We start from the raw sequence: 14,685 nt of genomic DNA on the forward strand, positions 1-14,685 counted from the left end.
GTCATTATGGGTTTGAAACTTTGAAACTTCATTGGATACTCACCAAGAAGATACTTAACAAAGTGACAAACTAAGTAACTATTTCAACTTCTGAAGATTTTTTAAGGACGTCTTTGACTATGACGTCAACCTGCTCTCAAAAAAATGCCATCAGACATGTGAGTTTCCCAGATTGCTTTCCTTTAAAAATTGCTTCAGCAGCTGCATAGCACAGGGAGATCAGCTCGGTGCTTTGTGACCGCCTGGAGGGGTGGGATAGGGAGGGTGGGAGGGAGGGAGACGCAAGAGGGAAGAGATATGGGAACATATGTATATATATATAACTGATTCATTTTGTTGTAAAGCAGAAACTAACACACCATTGTAAAGCAATTATAAAAAAAAAAAAAAATTACTTCAGTTTCTCAGCCCAGCCCTTCACAAAGCCTGTAGATTGTATGTCTTTTGTGTTTTCTAAATGCCTAATAATTAAAATTTCAACTTAAAGATAATAATAGAGGCAGAATTATGATTATCTATACATATCAAAATTGAGATGAAAATCAATCCTGAACCATAATTCTCAGGTCTCTGTCGATATTCCTGAACCTTCACCTGAGTTCCAGAACCAAATCCTCGCTTGCTTACTACACATTTGCAGTCCAGATACTCCAAGCTCACCATGTCCAAATGTAACTCTCCCTAAAACCAGCCCTGGCGCTCCACTCAATTTCCCTATCTCTGCTAACACGTTATTCTCTCAGTTACTAAGGCCACACAAGTAGTAGCTTTTGACCATTTCTTCTCATTTATCTTTTGTTTTCTGCCACATATATATTATATGGATTCATCCTCAAAAGATCTCTTGTATCTATATTCAACCTGTGTTGTTCCCATGTACTTAGCATCCTTCCCTTTGGGGAACTATCCCTGTCCTATTTGAGGTGAGGCTGTGAAGAACAGTCTCCTACCCAATCCTCACTCAGAAACAAGCATATGACCCAGGTCATTCAAGATATCTCATCCCTCTGGCAAATGTTATTGATCAGAGGGGTAGATTTATGCTGCAAGTGGAGCCAATCAGAGTTCCTTTCTTTGAATTCATAATTAATATATAATTCTCTCTCTGCTAGAGTTGCTAATCTAGGAGTAGATGAATTTGCAACTACCTGCAGGCATCTATATGCAGGAAACATATTTAGAGTAGAAAGAGAATGAGAATAAACCAAAGAAGTCATCAGAGCCGACATGGAAAGTCAGAGTGTTTAAACAGCAGTGTTTGAGCCCCTGGAGCCAGCCATGCCTGAATTCCATCCCATCCCTGGACTTGCCAGTTAGATGAGTCAAATTTCAAAATCCTGACTTGCCCACTTTCTGGCTAGGTAAACTTGGAAAAGCTAACTCTTCTGTGTCTCTCTTACCTCATCTATAATACCTTCCTCACAGGGTTATATGAGGATTAGAATAATAAATGCTTGATAAATGTTAGTAATGACCATGAAGTACCAGTGAATTCTGTTGTTCTTTAGTCTAGTTTGAATTGGGGTCCTGTCACGAAAGAAAAGGTACTGGTGACAAAGTTTCAATTTCCTTTAAAATGTGCTTGGACTCCATCCTTCCTCTGCCTTCCCATTATCACCACCCCCATGAGATTCTTGAGCAATGTTTTTGCTGGCTTGTCTGACTACCTCTGCACTCTCCACAGTCCACCCTAGTTACCAGTGGCAGAGCTACCTTCACTAAACATCACTTTCATCATGGAATTTCCCTGCTCCAATTTTTCCCCAGACTCCTCTCCCTGGCTTCCCAGGTCCCACCTTAATTAGCCAGACTGAATCACCTCTCTTCCTAACATTCCAGTCAACCTGACATCCTACCTTTCACAAGATCGTGCCTTGCTAATTCATGTCCCTCTGCCTTACCTTGAGTCATCACTCTCACCCATCCCATCTTTTTCCCTCTGGATATAATCAGCTCCAATCCTGCAAATTCCGCCTCCTCTATACCTCTTCCAACCATCATGCCTTTCACTGATCTTATTATCCTCCTTGAGATTCTGTATCATTTTCAGCTCCGTACTACAAGCTGCAACGTGCAATCACGGATAATCCTGTATTATTTCAGGTGGGTCTAACTAATCCAATTAGAAAGTGAAGATTTTAGGTTACATTTTGGGGGGCACGTGCCCTATCCCAGTGGCAAGCACAATATAGGCATCAAAATTAATATTTTTTGTAGGGCCAAATCTTAACACTAACCATCCCTACTTTTTAAATTCTGTAGTTTTAAGAGAATTTTTCTTCAAATCAAGATAACTTTTACTGCAGTTACCTAATCTTGATGCAAAAACTCGATTCTGAGAGCTACATAAATCTCAAATGACAAAATAAGGCAATAAGGCAATTTGAAGAGAGTTACATGTTTTTATTACATAAACATTACATTCATTGTGGGAGCTGGTCTTCAAGTTTGCTTCTTGATTTCATAGAATGTCAAATATCTGTAGAAATTATCTAACAATGATTTATGAAACAAACACTCTTGCATCCCCATCAAAAAAAGCCTCATTGCCTACATTTTCCAGCCAGATTCCTGAGAAAAAATAATAGGTTTTATTTATTTTACAGTGTAATACATAAATTTACTTTCAAGATATAAAAAAGGACAGGCTTCTAAAATGACTCTCCTTTTGTTTATAAAGTTCTATAAAAATACATTAAGTTATGCTAATACGTTTGTCCTTTGATGTAATATTCCAGTTTACCAGAAACAAAAAAACCCACAATAAGCAAAGCTATGCAAGCCACATTAATCTTGCAGCAATATAATGTCCACATCATCATGAACACCTTGCAAAAGTAGCTCTCCTGGGTATGTAATCATCTTCCTTCTTTTTGCAGCTTTGAGAGTTCCTACCAGTGCTTCAAAGAGATTGGCACATTTGTCATCTCGGAAGAGGACCCCGAATTTCACACTTAATTTTCCATCAGCATCTAATTTGAGAAAACACAACGTTAGCCAATGCAAAGTCTGTTTCTTGCCACCATGTGTGGCAGATACACATAACCTTTCATAAACATCTAACTGAAGGTTAACCAAGATTACAGTTTAACAGTCAACAGTCAGAATTTCAGTGTAACCTCTCGCCAGATTCAAAATGTGATAGAATAAAAGCAACGTGTGGTACATCTCCTAGCTTCAGTGTCATCGGGGCAGAGAGTGGATGAGAACTAAGAAACAGTAACAAAAAGTGAACGTGTGGGACTTCCCTGGAGGTCCAGTGGTTAAGATTCTGTGCTTCTACTGCAGGGGACACAGGTTCGATCCTGGTCTCCCCAGCCGGGGAACTAAGATCCAGCATGCCACACGGTGTGGCAAAAAAAAAGTGAATGTGTTACAGCACTGCAGTGGACAATTCCTCTCCGTCTAAATTTCGATTTTTTAATTGTTGAATCGATAAAAATAACAAGTACAAGAGAAACCCCAGATCAGGAGCAGTGTTTCTCTAAGTGTGTTCTGAACATGCTCAGAATCCCCAGGGAAGGAGTGGTGGCCTTAAAAATGAAGAAATCTTTATTTACCAGAATCCCTAGATTATCTAGTTTGAAGGCCAGTTTTTAGTATAGATGTTAAAAGTTAAGGTAAACACTAAAAAGAAGTGAGCTACCAAGTCATGAAAAACGTGGAGGAACCTTAAATATGTATTACTTAGTGAAAGAAAGCAACCTGAAAAAGCTACATGCTGTATGATTCCAACTATGGGATATTCTGGAAAAGGCAAAACTATGGAAAAAAAGAAAACTAAGTAAAAAGATCAATGGTTTTCAGTGGTTAGGATACGGGAGAGATGAACAGGCAGAGTACAGAGAATTTTTAAAGCAGTGAAGATACTCTATGATACTATAATGATGGAGACACGTTCTTACGCATTAGTCAACCCACAGAATGTACAATACCAAGAGTGAAATGTGATGTAAACCATGGACTCTGGGTGATAATAATATGTCAATGTAGAGTCATCAACTGTAACAAAGGTACCCCTCTGGCGGGGGATATTAATAATGGGGGAGACTATGTATGTGCGGGGGTCAGAGGGTATATGGAAAATCTCTATACCTTCCTCTCAATTTTATTGCAAATCTAAAACTGTTCTAAAAAAAAGGTTTTTTTAAATTAAGGTAAACAAAAGGTGGATCTTTGGCTAAAAGTCAATCAACTGAAGTCTCAAAGGGTAATCTAGGACACCTTCCAACTGTTGGCTGTATCCTTTGATCTACCAAGCTGAACCCTTGACCCAGTCCTATCCTACTTCACTGCTCCAAGTTCTTCCCTCCCAAAGCTGCACCCCCTGTCAAGTAGATGGCCATCACAGTGAGAAGGGTTCTTGAGTTCCTGCACTCCCCTGCTAGAGCTTATAGCCTGCAGCTTAGTAAACTCCTACTGCGGGTGCAGCCCTGTGCTGGGCACTAGAGGCAGAGAGAAGGAAGTATAGAATCACTTTCTAGCTATCAAAGAAATGGCTTCCATTCCCACAAGGAAATAAACATACAGTAAACAACAGCACAAAGCAGTATGTGATTGGATGTCAAGAACAAGATGACTGGGCTAGAATGGGAAGGGAAGACTTCATGAAGGGCAGTACCTGTTCTGGACTTTAAAGGGAGTATAACACAGAGCTTTTTTAAAAAAAAACTTGACAGTCCTCAGTTGAAATCCTGGCCATCTGCTAGTTGTTTGGCCTTGAGAACTTTTATGTAAGCTCCCTAAGCCTCAGTTTCCTGCACATGCTAAGCACTTGATCGATGATCATTATTGGTTCAATTATTTTTTTATGGATATAATACATTTTATTTATCCATTCATCAGTTAACTTTGGTTCAATTACGAATGAGAGAAATGGGGTATGTGCCATTAGGCACAGGTGAAACAATTAAGTGTCTAGGCGAACAGTAATTAGAGTGGCTAATTTACTCACCGCAAGTAAACCATCTAAGAGGAGAAGAAGGAAATAAGTTTGTAAAGGAAAACAGAGAATGCTTGGCCTGGAAAGCAAAGGTGCACCTGTTTGATTTCCCTTTTTTTTTTTTTTGGCCGCACCTCGTGGCTTGCGGGATCTTAGTTCTCCGACCAGGGATTGAACCTGCGCCCTCGGCAGGAAAGCTCAGCGTTCTAACCACTGGTCCACAGGGAATTCCTGCACCTGTTTGATTTCTTAACTTCTAGCTGCACAACCCTCTGTTTGCAATGAGAATCTTTCACTGATTACAGGAATCAGTGCAGCTGCTGGTAACCTGGCAGGTCCTTCAAGCAATCTGAGTTGCAGTTAGGAGGGTAAAAATACCCCTCACACAGCAAGAATACGGAAGAGCTGGGATTCATTCCCAGAGTCTGACTGCAGGGCACACACTCCTTTTTTAAAAAATAAATTTATTTATTTATTTATTTTTGGCTGCATTGGGTCTTCGTGGCTGCGCGCAGGCTTTCTCTAGTTTGTGGCGAGTGAGGGCTACTCTCCTTTGTGGTGCGCAGGCTTCTCATTGTGGTGGCTTCTCTTGTTGCGGAGCATGGGCTCTAGGCACGTGGGCTCAGTAGTTGTGGCTCGCAGGCTCTAGAGTGCAGGCTCAGTAGTTGTGGCGCACGGGCTTAGTTGCGCCATGACATGTGGGATCTTCCCGCACCAGGGCTTGAACCCACGTCCCCTACATTGGCAGGTGGATTCTTAACCACTGCGCCACCAGGGAAGTCCCCCAGAACACACACTCTTAACCACTTCCCAATACACGTTTCCAGTTTATCTGTCTTTTCGATACCTAAAGAGGCCCGCAAGGGCTGAGATGGAATTTTGTTTATTTTCCCATCTCCAGCACTTGAGCACAAAGGTAGTACTCAAGAAATATTTGTTAAACAAAAGAGTTTAAATCTCCAAATAATCTTTATCCACTTAATTCTTTTCTACAGGATGAAAAATGAGAGACTTTAAAGAACTTTATTTTAAAAGAAACAGGTAAAACTAAATTCATCAATCTCCAACTTCGGCTAATACATCATATTTAGATTAGTCTAAATATGATTAATCTAAATCATAATTTAGTTTAGTCAAAATTATTCCAGATACAACATAAATAACCATAACCTGTCAGTAGATAACATATCTCCATAGATGCTTTCCAACTTAAAAAGTCATCTATTACCAGGAACAGGTAAGTCAAGGAGGCCTAGTGAAGTTGCAATGTTCAAAATATTTTCATCTTTATAGAAGTTAGGATAATTACTTTGTAGTCATCTAGTTTGTAAAGCTGCTCATTTTGAAGTGCAGGTTCAGTTTGCCTTAGCAAATAATAACACTGTGCTAGGGATATAGAGGTTAGACTTTTAAATGCAATTGAATCTGACCAATAAACACTAAGCTGACATTGAGAAGGATCTAATAAGAAAACCTGACAAATCTCTGGAAATATATCTTTAATATCTTTAACAATCCAAACAATAGTACTACTCCCAAGAGTGACAGAGCTCAGGAGAAACTGAGAATGTAGAAATGAGGAACACAGGTAGGGGCATCACTATCGAAAATAAGACTCACTGAGGGACTTCCCTGGTGGCACAGTGGTTAAGAATCTGCCTGTCAATTCAGGGGACATGGGTTCGATCCCTGGTCCGGGAAGATCCCACATGCCGTGGAGCAACTAAGCCCATGGGCCACAACTACTGAGCCTGTGCTCTAGAGACCACAAGCCACAACTACTGAGCCCACGAGCCACAACTACTGAAGCCTGAGCGCCTAGAGCAAAGGCAGACTGCCTCTGGAAGCTAGAAAAAAGGCTAGGAAACAGATTCTCTAGAGCTTCCAGAAAGGAATGCACCCTGCCAACACCTTAATTTTAGCCCAGGTGACCTTTATCAGACCCTGCTGTGGTCTGAATGGCTGTGTTCTTCCAAAATTCATATGTGGAAATCCTAACCCCACAAGGTAATGATATTAGTAGATGGGGCCTTTGGGAGGTGCCAAAGTCATGGGGGGTGTAAGGGTGTAAAGTCATGAGTCATAAGGATTAATGTCTTATAAAAGAGGCTGCAAGATTTCATCAGCCATAAAAAAAAGATGAAACCTTGCCATTTGTGACAACATGGACGCACCTTGAGGGTATTATGCTAAGTGAAATAAGTCAGAGAAAGACAAATGCCATGTGATTTCACTCATATGTGGAATATAAAAAACTAACAAACAAAACCCCCAAAATAAATGAACAAACCAAACCAAACAGAAGAGCATGCTGTGTTGTATCACATGAAACTTACACAATCTTATAAACCAATGTTACCACAATGATAGATACATAGATAGATAGATAGATAGATAGATAGATAGATAGATAAAAAGGCTACAAAGAGACCCCTGGTCTCTTTCACCATGAGAAGATACAAGAAGTCTGAGACCTGGAAGAGGACTCCAAGCTGACCATGCTGGCACCCTGATCTTGGACCTCCAGCCTTCAGAACTATGAGCAGTTAATTTCTGCTGTTTATAAGCCACCCAGTCCAGGGTATTTTGTTATAGCAGCCCAAACAGACTGAGACAGACTCCCAACCTACCTGACCATTAAGATATTAAATGTGGACAAAACTATAACTCAAAAAGATACATGCACCTCTATGATCATAGCAGCACTATTCACAATAGCCAAGACATGGAAGCAACTAAAATGTCTATTGACAGATGAATGGATAAAGAAGATGTGGAACATATATACAATGGAATACTATTCGGCCATAAAAAAGAATGAGATAACACCATCTGCAGCAACATGGATGGACCTAGAGATTATCATACTGAGTGAAGTAAGTCAGAAAGAGAAAGACAAATACCATATGATAACACTCATATGTAGAAGCTAAAATATGACACAAATGAACTTATTTACAAAACAGAAACAGACTCACAGACATAGAGAACAGACTTGTGGTTGCCAAGTGGGAGGGTATATTGGGGGAGGAATGGATTGGGAGTTTGGGGTTAGATGCAAACTATTGTATATAGAATGGGTAAACAACAAGGTCCTACCGTATAACACAGGGAACTATTTCAATATCCTGTGATAAACCATAATGGAAAAGAATATGAAAAAGAATATATACATATATATATGTATATATATATATATAACTGAATCACTTTGCTGTACAGAAGAAATTAATACAATGTTGTAAATCAACTACACTTCAATAAAACATATTTTTTTAAAAAGATATTAAATGTGTTGCTTCATGCACAAAGTTTGTAGTACTGTTACATCAGCAACAGAAAACTACAGGGGACATTTGATACTAATGGCTTAATGGAATTTTCAAGGTACCTCTTGTTATTTCAAATGATTTGTGATTCATAAGTAGACGGAGCTAGAAGTAAGAAGAATCAAGCTATAATGACAAGCAACTCTTTCAAGGTACTTTTTAAAGTTGTTTTTCACTTATATGATGTAATTTTAAAACTTTGGATTCCATTATCCCAGTTGTTGCTGAATGTATCTACTGCTCTTACAATTTTCGAAATGCTCCCCAAACTCTCGTATGTCTGGTCTGAGATGCACGAAATACTTATAGCTACAAGCATAACAGTTGCTTTCATTACAACTTAGGAAAAGGACACCAATACTACCAATTTTACATGTCACAAATTTCACAATAGCTGCTTATATGCTGCTAGGGGGAAAGCTAACTCTAAAAGAAAACTACCTAAAGGATGGCTTCTTTTAGTTATATACACATAAACACCTGATTACACAAAACTCAAAAACTTGGAGAAAATAAAGACACTTTATTAAAATTTCAATCTGAGTCCCTATTCCTTTGGCAATTTGCAAAATGGTGGCAGGGTAATGCAGAAAAAAATGAATTTTAATAGTGTGCCAAATAAAAATGTGAACATGATTTAATTACAAGATTTCAATGCAGCTAGGTTACGGAAGCACAGCAATTATCTTTCCATTCAAAGGATAATGAAATATCTCAACCATTCTTTGTATAAGAAACACAATACCCCAGTGGCTCTGTGTCTCCAGAAATCACTTCAGGGCTAAGAGCAGTTATCACCTGAGGCTGACAGAAGAGCTGCCATTAACTGTGTCCCGAATCCCTAGGTGATCCCTTCATATGCCTCTAAAAGTTAGTCCTACCTGCTCTAACACAAACTCAGAAGAAATTCTGTATCCATGTTATAATACTTACTTCTTGAACCCAGACGATGAATTTCCTCCACTAAGAGGTTAACTTCATGATCCACATTCATTGCTGCCTGAGGGAGAAAAAAATAAATGTGTATTACTACAGTTTCTACATTCCATTAAACACACCTTGCAAAATCCAAGGGCCCTTTCTTTTGTTCATGTAGCATTTGTAACTATTAATTTGCTGTGGCCCTCTTCCTAAAAATACTTGCATGATGTACCCGGCCTTAGAGTACCTCCATTTCCCCAATTTTATAACTGCCCCTCTGGGCTGACCCCACACAGTCTACCGGGCAGAATGAAGCCATCCTCCTTGCACCCATTATGAACTCTAAGCCTGTGCTCTGGGCACCAAAAATACAAAGGTGAGTGACACAGGACCTGCCCTCAGGGAACTCACCATCCAGACGCAGAGAAAGGCCTGGAATGAATAGCAATGTGACAAGAAAGCACTCTTTTAGTGGTGGGTCCAAGGCATTAAGGGAACACAAAGGAGGAAGTCACAGAAGTTTTTGTCACTGGGGAGGAGTGGCCAGTAGACAGTTGGGAAAGGATGTTCTAGGCACAGGGAAGAGTATATACAAAAGCACAGAAGCAAAAAAACAAAACCAAACCGCAGCACACTTGGAGCAGGCCCTAAGCTAGAAGCTGGTGGTACCAGGATAAACCAACACAATCCCTCCCCTCCGGGAGCCTGCAGTCCAGTAAGGAAGGCGGATCCAGGTGGATCCAAGGCAATTTTAATACCATGGGGTCAGCGCAGTGATGACCTCTGGGTCCCTTCCCCCAGCAGTGCCCAGTGCAACCTGACTGTAATGGAGAGCCTGTGATGAAAACCATTCATCTTTGGATAAGGAGTTCAGGACTAACAGCGGCTGTGAGAATCCCCTTGGCTCATGAGGTCCTCCACGGGCTGGGCCCACCATTCCACCATTCCAGCCACCTCAAATCTACCCCCTTGAAGCTGCAGCTCCACAGGGCTTCTTTTTATTCCTCAAATACCCCTCACTCTCACACCTCCAGCCTTCACATATCCTGTTTCTTCTGCAACCCGGACTCCGGCTATTCCTCTTTCTTGGGGCTAACTTCCATACGTCCAGTCCCAGCTGAGATATAACTTCCTGCAGGAAGCCCTCCCTGAATCCCTGGGGTAGGAGAGCTCTCCCGCGTGTGTTCCCACAGCATGTGCGCCCTCTTCATTTCACTTGATTGGAATGACACTTCTCAGTTTTTATCACTAGACAGTGAGCTCCTCTATGCGGGGATCTGACTGTCGTGCTCACTGGTGGACCACATCTGGCACCGAGAGCAGGAGTTCAATACATAACTGGTTTGCAGACTGGAAAATGAGCAAAGGCATGAGAAGGGATGGAACCAACCTGTGGGTGTTGTCACCATAGAGCTGCTGATTTATGTGAGGAACAGAGAGGAGCTCTAAGAGGGAGGAAGTGCACTCAGACAGAAAAGGTAAAGGGGCCTGGCAAACACCTACAGAAAGTGGGAGGAGACAAACACAGCAAGAAATAGGAAAGTGCAGGTAGAGCTGGAGGAGAGAAACCCAACCTTGTTGGATCAAAGAAGTATAGAAGTAAAGGAAGAAGAATGAGTTTCTATAGGAAGGCAGTAATTTACAGTGAAAACAGCAACATGAGGGTTGGAAAGTATGAGCAGCTGGGCAAAAAGAATCAATTCAGTCTGTCTGCAAATCGTAAGTTTTCCAAATCAAATAAAAGAGTGGGATTGTGTGAATGGTTTACGTTGGGGTGATGATTTGGAAGAAACAACTTTATTCAGACAGATTGTAACTACTTCTCGGTAGCTTTGAAAAAACAAGAATGATATCTATGTTTAAATGATACTGATCAAGACCCCAGATTTGCTATCAGCTAATAATAAAAGCACCACTACACTGCTACACTGCTACACTTTTGTGTAAATCTTATAATTTAAGAAGCCTACATTGCAGTAAAAGGCAACATCTTAGGTTAATGCATCTACATAAAACCGAATATCAAAAATTATAGTGTCCAAATGTGGGAACTTTGTGTTGGTGAAATTATAACATTATATTCAATTCAAGGTAGTTTAAGAGAGACACTAAAAAGCTAAAACATACCCAGAGGACACAACTGAAAGACATGCCATGAGAATAATGGTAGGAAAAAAACCTGTTAGTGTCAGTGTGGTGGACAGCTGTTATATCTCCCTGCTCAGCACCCATTCCACCTTCTGGCACCAGCAGTCTAATGTTTGTTTGGATACAGCCTTTCCTTCCTTACTCTAAACCCATGTATCTTGGGTAGAGCCTCACCCTGGACTCCAGGAGTGGTTCAAAGTCAGAATAATTGGTTTGGGACATAGGATAGGTGATCCCATCCTGAACAATGGGTTCAGCCCATGAATTTTGCCTGAACTACTAGTAAAAAGACACTTTCCTACTGGGTTTTAAGGTATAAGCTCACAGCCCCTGTATAAATGGCTACAATGTGAAAAGAGCCTGCCAGGAATAAAGCTGACACAAAGAAAACTCCAGCCACATAACAATGACTGAGTCTGTATGTGACCTTGGACTTTCCAGTTACATGAACCAATCTTTCCTGGTTTGGCTTGGGCTGGTTTGCTTAAGTTTCTGTCACTTGCACTCTAAAGAATCTTCACTTTTAAAGTTAACCTAGAGAAGACCTGCTGTTATTTTTTAAAAAATTAAAGCTCCTTTTATGTACTTGTGTGAACAGTCTTATTTCGTGTTGCTCTATTGGGTAGGATGGATAGATGGAACAGAAAGGCAGATTTGAAAGCCATATGAGACAAAATTTCTCTAACAATCAAAACGGTCTAACAGTGAGTAAAGTTTGCAGTAGTAGTATGGATCTGTGAGGGTTGATGAAGAAATCAGCCCACCTTGGACAAAATAGAAAAGGAAATGTGCAAGGGGATTACAGTCCTTTCCAATTCTCAGATGCTTTCATTTCCTCCCACCCTGAATATTTATCTCTTTAACATCGTTTTCCACTCCTTCCACCCCCCACCAGCCACACACTTCAGACCTAATTCTCCTTTAATAATGAGACTCAAAGAGGAAATCCCGCCTTTAAGTAGTGTGAATTCCTGGATCACATTAAGCAGATGTATGTTCATCCAATTTTAAGACAGGAAGACAACCAGAATTTCTTTGTAATTAATTACACCTGAGGCTCCTTATCTGCATTAATTCATGTAAACCTAAGAACCTTACAAAGTAATATTATTTATCCCCATTTTATGGATGATGAAACTGACTCCGAGGAGCTTCCCACAATTAAATGCCATTTCTACTGCATCCTTCTGGCTCTTCTCCTTTTTTAAAAATTTTGTTTTATTTATTTTTTTGCTGGTTATTATGCCAACTGCACTAAATATAACAGTGGGTTGTATTTGTGTGAAATATTACATGCTGAGTGCTTACTAAGGCAGGCACTTACAAAGTAAGAAAGGCTCCCTGCACTGACCCTTCCGAGTGGGAACATAACAGGCTTAGAAACTATTGCTAGCATACATAATTTGGCATGGTTTACGTCTTTATTTGATTATTTATCGAGGACAAAGGAGTATAAAATATGCTGTTGCACAATCCTTGGAAGGCCCATGACATTTTATAAGGACAGAAGCCTGGGACTGGTGTTAAGCAGCGAGATCAAGAACAATGAGAAGCCATGGGCAGAGCAAGTCTAAGGGAAAGAAAGAGCCCCTCAGTGGGAGGCTCAGGAGAAGGCGATGGCAGATGCTAGTCGGGCCCTCTAATTGAGACAGAATCCAATTAGGCACTGTGCGTGGGAATCACAAAGAAAGCGGAATGTGGGAGCACTGGGCCATCTGGGCCATATGCTGAAATGCTCCACCATCAATATGCGCTTAAGAATATATTTAAGGACTCTCATAGCTTTTTTCTTTGAGTGGTTGGTTCCTTTTTTGTTTTGTTTTGTTGGTTTGGTTTTTGGGTTTTTTTTAAGTTTGGAGGCAATACCTAGAAATTTTCTAATGTCAGGGAATAAGCCTACTGGAGCGGGGACATCTTGGAATCAGGAGCCACCTCTCCACCCTGGGGCTGGCCACTGTTTCCCTACCCTCCTTCACAATTCCTGACGAGCAGCTGGTGCGGGTCAAAGAATGACTGGGTTCCTTCCTGCCCCTCGCAGGCGCGCACATACTCCATATTTGGTCATACCTGCACCAAGTTTGGGAGCTGGCCCGGAAGGGGTCCCAAAACCCTGTCCCCAGCGGGCCATCACACGGTCACCACCGGTACCAGTGCAGAGCTGGGGAGCGCGGGGTTCGGCCCCCTGCTCCGGGGCGCACGGCTGGCTCCCGGACGACCTCCCCAGGAAGAACCGCATTCCGGAAGCCTTTGTCTCCGAGAGTCTCGCGCCAGCGCCGCCTGCCCGCGCTCCCCGGCTGTCGGTGTGCCCCCGGCGCGCCCCGAGAGCGAGCGCCCAAACCGAGCGACGCAGCTCGGGGCTCCCCGAGTCGCTGGTGTCCCCTCACTACCACCCACGCCGCACACAGAATCGGGAGCGTACAGATCCGCACCCGCCGCCGGCGCCGCAGAGTCCACTGCCCTGAGGCCACCAGATTCCTCGGGGAAACCTGTTCCCTCACTCCCAGCCCGTCCCCGCTCAGCTCTGCGGAACTGGCTCCCCAAGCGCAAAGCGGACACGTTGCTCCGCGGTAAAAATCTTTAAACGCTGCGGATCTCCCTGCCCTGTCCGCCCCCGGGCGGCAAAACGTCACGTGAGCCGAGGGCGGAAGTCTGCTGCAGAGTTGCGGGGCGCAGGGGCGCGCCCACCCGGTCCCCCGCACCCGCTCAGCCCAAGGCCAGTTATACCCTCCAGGCGTTTTAGCCCCCTCCCGGTCCCGGCTCTCCACCCGCAGCCCACGATGCCCCCGGTTGCTTGGCCTCCACCGGCTACCCCCGTCCATCCTTCATACCTACCTGGCCACATCTTCCCAGGGCAATCACTCACCTCTCCGCCTCCTTTTCTTTTCCGAGAAAACTGGGGCTGCGTCGGTGCGGGCTGGTTATCTTCTTCAACGCACTGGGGAGGAAGAAGCTGAGGAAGGAAGTGACTGAGGCAGAAAAGAGAGGCTGGTGTGCAGGAGGAGGAAGGCTAGCGGGGGGAGGGGAGGGAGAGTTTCGGTGCTCAGGAATGCGGCCGCCCACACTCCCAGGGACAAGCCTATGAGGAGGAAACTCAAGAGAGGAGATGCCCGAGACGGGGGCAGACTCCAGACAGGTGGCGGAGCGCTGGAGGCTTCTAGGAAAATGCGCCCAGAGCTTCGATTACCGCCGCCTTTCCCCCACGCCGCTCGGAGCCACGGATCCTCAACCCCAGCATCTGATCCTGGTCGTTGACTTCCTGCCAGGATCTCTCTCCTAACTTAGGAAACAAAGCGTCCCCAGCGTGCTGAATGCTGAGGTCTCCTAGGAGGAACGTAAGCCAGGAGC

At 42.8% G+C, this 14,685-nt stretch overlaps 1 protein-coding gene across 1 annotated transcript; it reads right to left on the reverse strand.

Annotated features, from left to right (window-relative positions):
- Positions 1 to 2,382: 2,382 nt before the first annotated feature.
- ABRACL (ABRA C-terminal like) lies at positions 2,383 to 14,452 on the reverse strand. The gene is made up of 3 exons (XM_027085040.1): positions 14,204 to 14,452; positions 9,205 to 9,271; positions 2,383 to 2,972 (listed from the first exon to the last, which is right to left on the reverse strand). Exons 2-3 carry the CDS (start codon positions 9,263 to 9,265, stop codon positions 2,788 to 2,790), a joined length of 246 nt encoding a protein of 81 aa, XP_026940841.1. The 5' UTR covers positions 9,266 to 9,271; positions 14,204 to 14,452; the 3' UTR covers positions 2,383 to 2,787.
- Positions 14,453 to 14,685: the final 233 nt, after the last annotated feature.

This window comes from Aethalodelphis obliquidens, unplaced genomic scaffold, assembly GCF_003676395.1.
Source record: "Aethalodelphis obliquidens isolate GAN/ISIS:26980383/991018 unplaced genomic scaffold, ASM367639v1 scaffold3, whole genome shotgun sequence".
Classification (NCBI taxonomy): domain Eukaryota; kingdom Metazoa; phylum Chordata; class Mammalia; order Artiodactyla; family Delphinidae; genus Aethalodelphis; species Aethalodelphis obliquidens.

Excerpts from the sequence above, each read along its gene's own strand:
- ABRACL (XM_027085040.1), bottom strand. The coding sequence starts at position 9,265 with ATGAATGTGGATCATGAAGTTAACCTCTTAGTGGAGGAAATTCATCGT. Across the intron at positions 2,973-9,204 it reads TCATCGTCTGGGTTCAAGAA|ATGCTGATGGAAAATTAAGT; the intron begins GTAAGTATTATA and ends TTCTCAAATTAG.